Raw genomic sequence first — 5,682 nt, 5'->3', positions numbered from 1 at the left:
AATGTTCTGTTTTCCTGCAGTTATAGTTATTTTTAATGTAATTAAATAAAAATTACAAGTTATTAAAGGTAGAACATGTTTAATACAAGGGCTTTTCTATACATAATCACTATACATAGTATAAAACAAAGTCGCTTTATCTGTTCCTATATCCCTTTGTTCGCTTAAATCTTTAAAACTACGCAACGGATTTTGATGCGGTTTTTTTTGAAATAGAGTAATTCTCATGGAAGGTTTTAGTACATATAATTGATTAGGTTATATAGACAAAGCGAGCGAACCCGCGGGTGGAGAGTAATATGTATTTGTAGTGTGTTTTTTATTTCAAACTTTTAATATTAATATTTGTTAGGTCTAAAATATTTCGTAGGTTGGTTAAGCTTTGTTCCTACGAGTTTTTGCATTATTAATACAGTGAATTAAATATTTATTGTAAGACTTGTTGTTTTAGTAATATTTGTATACAGGTAATGAGTAATATTGTTAATGTATATCTCTAAGTTTGATATAACGCTGTATAAATGGACTATTAATATAAGATACGGAAAAATAATACGCTTCATACATCAATATATTTTTAAACGACTTTTAAAGACATATTTATCAATAAGAAGAAGAACAAGAAGACTTATAATAATACATCGACGATGATTATCTAAGCTATAAAAATAAAACTATATTTAGTTCCTTTTATTTACACTGAAAACGTTTCGTATCTTTTTAATTTGTAACAAGTTAAAAATAATTAAAATTTTATTTTAACGTCAATACCGTTCAAAATACAGGATAAGGATATTAAAGAAAAAAAGAGGTTCTATTTAAATATTTTATATTATATAGGTACATTAAAAAGATAATTTTTTACGTAAATTTAAATAAAAAGGTGAAAACTGTGTTTGTATGGAGTAATATAAATCTTAATAGAAAATGAGATGGATTCTAATAAGATAATCTAATGGGGAAAAATCAAGTAAGAAAAGTCAAATATTCAATAAATAATTTAATGTTACCTTAAACTAATATTTACATTTGGCTCCATAACAATTACTTTAAAGGCCTCAAGCTCGTCCATCATACGGTAACAAAACATATCATATAGCTCTCACATAGGTCACTTCCTGGTCCATACAGTTCATACTATTTTCTACTAATTAAACATATTAAGGCACTAATATTTGACTAGATATATTAAGAGTCTTTTCGTCTTCACTACAACCGCAAAATTGATTGAGTGTGTCGGAGGGATTCGTCCAAACTCGAATCATTGAGTACCTGTTAACAAAGGAAATAAAAATTAGTATTTTTATATTACAAAAATAACATAAAAACATTCATAAAAAATTAAATAAAGTTAAATTCTTTATTTTTTTTTACATAACATGTTGTAAATAAATTTTGAAAACTGTCAATAGGAAAGTGTAAATAAAAATACATACGTTTTGCTATTTTTGCTGCCACCAGGAAATAACATCCAGGAGTTCATCTTCATCCATAGGGCCGAGCTGCTGCTGCGTCGACACTTCGTATCGATCCACCGCAGAGTATGCTGATGACACTCCCGAAGAGCAATCCGAAGGTGCAGGTGAATCGGCCTTCTCAGAACAAGGGGAGCCGCTACTATAGAAAAAACTGTCATCCATATCTGACACTGATGACATCGATTGCGTATTGGGAATGTTTTCTCTATTTTCTTGATCGCGAGTTATTCCCATAGCTGCGTCACTCTCATCTAATAACTGTTGAAGGTATCTAATATATTCGACGACCATTCTTAACGTGTCCACTTTGCTCAGTTTCTTCCCCGACCCCCGTCTAGCGCCACCTGATAGTGCGGCTACTACAGAAGCGGGCAAGTGACGGCGAAGGGCGTTGAAGCCGTCATTTACTTGTTTTACACGATTACGTTCCCTTGCATTTCGTCTCGCAATCGACGCAGCTTGCGGTCCTGTGTATGGGTTTGTTCTAAAGTGCACTTTCTTCCTGTATTGTAGGTTTGGGGGAGTATCGTGTGTGACATAATTCTTTTCAGGAGCCGGTGCGATCGGCACGACCCTTTTCTCCATATTCGTTTTAGTTACGGTCGCTGAGGGGTAGCCAGACGAGACGACGACGTAGTTTGTTTGACCTTGAACGAGTTGTATTTCTTGCAACATATTACGTGTTTAGGCGGGTCACTGCGAATAGTACACAACCGATCCGCGCGACGCTCGGAAAAGCACTGGCTGGCGCGAGTGTGGGAGGCTTTGTGGGAGCTTTCGTAGCGAGCGGCGGCAACGGAGCTTCACGCACAAGTGAGCCGGCGGCGCACGCGCACGCGTTATATCACCTGCGCCGGCTGCAAAAAATATAAATTTTAAAATTCTCTTCCCCTATTATTTTCCATCATCCCTTCCCTTCACGTACGGGTTCGTACCTGGCGAGGTGGATAGGGGAGCGTGGCGGACAGGGCAAGGCTAACGCGTGCCCAGTTTTTTATTGATGACCACTGAATAACACTGTGGAAATATAAACTGTAATTTACGATTAGTTTACCCAAATTTTTACAATATCGTCATCTTTATATTTTCATTAATTTTCCTATGGTATACCTACCGACAATATAATAAACTTGAAATATACGATAGGAATTTGGTGAAGAGACCGCTACGGGATTTTTTGTAAAAGACCCAAGCGTCAGTATCGCATAACAATCTATCCAAATTCGGTAGTATTTAAATAAATCAATCGATATAAGCACTTTATCGACACAGTCGCATCTTAATACGAGACATTTAAAATATTTCTTAATAAAGAATATCATAGCTGGAGGATGAGAGTTAAATGATATTTATCTTTGAGACGGTACGCAGTCACAAATGTATGATTATGTCCAATGATAAATTAAATAAATTAATAATAATTATCATTACATTTTTACAGATAAATTAGAATATAATCTTGTATCACTTCATAAAAATATATCATTAAGGAACACGGTTAAGTTACATGGAGCTTTTTCTGTATATGCGTAGATTGGGATTTAATTACATATAAGTAACAAAAATATTAAGATTTAGTTTAAGCTTATAATACTCTTAAACGATTAATCACAAGGAAACTGTAAGCTGTTGATATAGGTATTAATTAATAATTAATCAGATTGCCTTATACCGCGCTTCGGCCATTTAAAATCTTTCACACACTGATAAAATGCGTTGTAAATTTATTACTTTTGAATTTAAATAAGCTACTAATTTAAAGTTGTAAAGTTTGTTTAGGAATACTAAACATTCATGTCATTACGTGTAAACATAGCGGGGTGTTGAAATTCTTTCCCTAAAATAAATGTGATACTATAGTAATCTAATGTACATTATGCGTGATTGTTAATTATTATCATCCACAAATTAATTACTGCTTTGCATTATAATCTATATATATAAAACTCAAAGGTGACTGATATAGTGATCTATCAACGCACAGCCCAAACCACTGGACGTATCGGGCTGAAATTTGGCATGCAGGTAGATGTTAGGACGTAGGCATCCGCTAAGAAAGGATTTCCCGAAATTCTTGCGGTAACGGGGAAAAACGGGGATGCACGTACAAAGTCGTGGGCGGAAGCTAGTTATATATATAATTATAATTACTATCACTTACGTATTTGCGTATTAAATAAAGTCTGTACGTTTTGAATATTGCCTGAAATTCTAGATTCCATTGTACGTTATAATGACTTGATTGAAATTTGAATATTAGTTTACTTTTTCTTAGACTTTAAACCGTTTTTAATTTTTATATTAAACATTCCAAATGTTATTGATGAGTAATACAATGCGATTTTTACATTGTTTTAAAATTGATTAAACGCACGATATCTTACAAATTATTGGCTTTATTAAATATAATAATCATTGTTTAAATCTCTTTTTAAGAAGATAAAATCTTACATACAGTAATGCACGCTACTCTTACTTTTATAATGAAAAACATAATGATTATTTTCCCCTAAAGTAATAGACCCCGTAATGTTTACCGGAAATGACCTGTGGGAAGGCGTTAATAGGTTCCGCATTTTTTGTTCGATTACAGTATTTATTAGTCTGGTACATATATGAATGTCTAAAAAACTAAAATAAATGTATTGACATAATTTAACAGAAAATTATAATATGTCCTTAATAATATCTCTATAGCCTGTACAGTGTACAGTCAGGTATTAAATTGTATGTATTTGTATAACAACAACCCTATATTTACTAGGCACATGTTAATGTTGTGATGCGACATTCCCATATTAAACAATTACCGGTTGTAGCAAATAAAACAATTATTTCATACAAATTACGAGATGACGTGGGACTAGGGTGATGATTATGGGAACTGCATCATCTGCTGGTTACGCATCAACGATGTGGGACTCAAACAAATAAACTTAATTGTTTGGAAAAACGTTATTTTTTATGTAAATAACGTTTAATAGAGCCTGTATAATCGAAATGATTGAGTGTGCAAAAGCAATGTGTATACATAATAAATTGTGCACTAGATCTCCGATTCTTCAGGCGAAGTATCATGAATATGTCGTTATTTTGGAGCATAAAAAAAGTTCGATGATCAATGCTCAATCGCACTACATTTAATGAGATTTGAATATAAAATGCAAACTCCTAAAATGCATGTATAACAAGTGTCGTTGCTAAGAATACCGCAGTATTTTTAGCGTTTGAATTCCTATACACAATTAGCGTATCTGTTTACAGTCGCTTATATTTTTAAGTAATAATTACATTTGTCGAGCCGGTTGCATTCTTTTTCTTTGCGAAGTTCAGACAAAACTGGAAATGTCTGCAACAGTCTTTAAATTACATTAATGTGCTGATAGTAGGTCTAGTAAACTTATAAGTGTCTATAAATTCTGTTAATTGCTTAGCAATTATTGTTGTAACTATATACTGAAATGATTTGCTCGGAATCCGTTTTTTCCATTATTTCGCAATATCTATTTATTTACGAGTTGAAAACATTTAATTAACTTCGAGATAATGATTGTTTCAATTTACGATACTTTGTACCTGCAAATAACAGTTTTTAAAAAACGTTAAACGTCATAAAAATCCTTGAAATTACAACAGTAACATTGAACCGTGTGGAAGATTTTCTTTCGAATTCGAATCGAATTGTTTGTCAATACCACAGAATTTGGTTGAAAAGATCGGTAGCGACGCGACTCTATGTAATTCATTGAGGAGTCAACCTCTCATTAATTTCATATTTAAAAATTATGCACATATCTATAAATCACACGTAAAAGCTCGCCGACATCATACAAAAGAACTACCTGATTCCTATCCAATATAGTTTGATTAACGACTTGTTGAGTGACTCCTATTGATCGCAACGTCAAAGGGTGATATTAAGCATTAATAAGGAATGTTTTACATTTCCCCTCAAGCGTGCTCGCGTTCGATACAAAGCCTAGCTTTATCAAACATGTAAATACGCAGCATGATTTGCGTTTTAACACATGTCCGAAACGCGGTTTTAATTGATTGATCAAAGGCATTGTTGTGGTTCGAAGACGTATCGCTTTATATAAAATATTTAACGATTAATTACTTTATTTAATGTCAAACTATTTATTCTGCCCAAATATAACGCAATTTTGAAACCTTGAAATGAACATAATATCTTATAAAATTT

General features: G+C 32.9%; 1 protein-coding gene across 1 annotated transcript; it reads right to left on the bottom strand.

Moving 5' to 3' along the window:
• Positions 1-987: 987 nt before the first annotated feature.
• On the bottom strand, positions 988-2,309 carry LOC149902229 (achaete-scute complex protein T3-like). The gene is made up of 2 exons (XM_090110241.1): positions 1,437-2,309; positions 988-1,272 (listed from the first exon to the last, which is right to left on the bottom strand). Exon 1 carries the CDS (start codon positions 2,151-2,153, stop codon positions 1,443-1,445), a length of 711 nt encoding a protein of 236 aa, XP_089966367.1. The 5' UTR covers positions 2,154-2,309; the 3' UTR covers positions 988-1,272; positions 1,437-1,442.
• Between the last annotated feature and the right edge of the window lie 3,373 nt (positions 2,310-5,682).

The sequence above is a fragment of the Colias eurytheme genome, chromosome 15 (genome assembly GCF_061535395.1).
Source record: "Colias eurytheme isolate Ceu_HAF_F1 chromosome 15, ilColEury1 Martin Lab GWU primary, whole genome shotgun sequence".
NCBI lineage: Eukaryota > Metazoa > Arthropoda > Insecta > Lepidoptera > Pieridae > Colias > Colias eurytheme.
Note: the sequence above shows the minus strand (reverse complement) of the source record. Positions and strands in the feature narration are given on the sequence as shown.